Source organism: Mesitornis unicolor, unplaced genomic scaffold, assembly GCF_000695765.1.
Source record: "Mesitornis unicolor isolate BGI_N332 unplaced genomic scaffold, ASM69576v1 scaffold23340, whole genome shotgun sequence".
Classification (NCBI taxonomy): Eukaryota; Metazoa; Chordata; class Aves; order Mesitornithiformes; family Mesitornithidae; genus Mesitornis; species Mesitornis unicolor.
The window spans coordinates 4,257-4,782 of NW_010159258.1; the positions used below are offsets into that span (position 1 = coordinate 4,257).

Sequence of the window (526 nt, forward strand, 5' to 3'; positions counted from 1 at the left end):
CTGGCAGGGGCTGCCCAGGGCAGTGGTGGAGTCCCCATCCCTGGAGGGGTTCACAAACCGTGTGGATGCGGCACTTGGGGACGTGGTTTATGGCCATGGTGGGGCTGGGTTGATGTTGGACTGGGTGATCTTGGAGGTCTCTCCCAACCCCAATGATTCTATGATTCTGTCACCATGCTCCTGCTGTCTCCCCCTTACCTTGTGGGGAAAGTTTTGTGAAAGGAAACCATGCCATGATGGACTCCTACATAAGCTGTTGTAAGGTTACTGCCATGCCAAACACACCTCATGCCAAACTCACCCCCCCAGCTTTGAGTTTCCCCAAAACCTCCTTCTCCATCAGAGACACCATGAACCTCCCCTATCCTCAGGGTCGCCATCCCCTTCATTCCTTACCTGTCGATCGTTTCTTGGGGGACTTGAGGCTCCTCATCCTGCCCGGTGACGACATCCCGCTCTCGCTCATGGAGTCGTGCGCCGAGGAGGCGCTGCCGGTGGCCTCGCTGTCCCGAATCATGCTCTCGTA

At 56.8% G+C, this 526-nt stretch overlaps 1 protein-coding gene across 1 annotated transcript in view; it reads right to left on the reverse strand.

The window, feature by feature from the left end:
- KIF26A (kinesin family member 26A) overlaps positions 1–526 on the reverse strand; it is a gene marked incomplete at both ends in the record, with an annotated part of 13,671 nt that overhangs the window by 4,147 nt on the left and 8,998 nt on the right. The window contains one exon of the mRNA XM_010186130.1: positions 397–520. Within this exon, the coding sequence (XP_010184432.1) occupies positions 397–520 (124 nt within the window). The remainder of the gene's footprint in view (positions 1–396; positions 521–526) is intronic.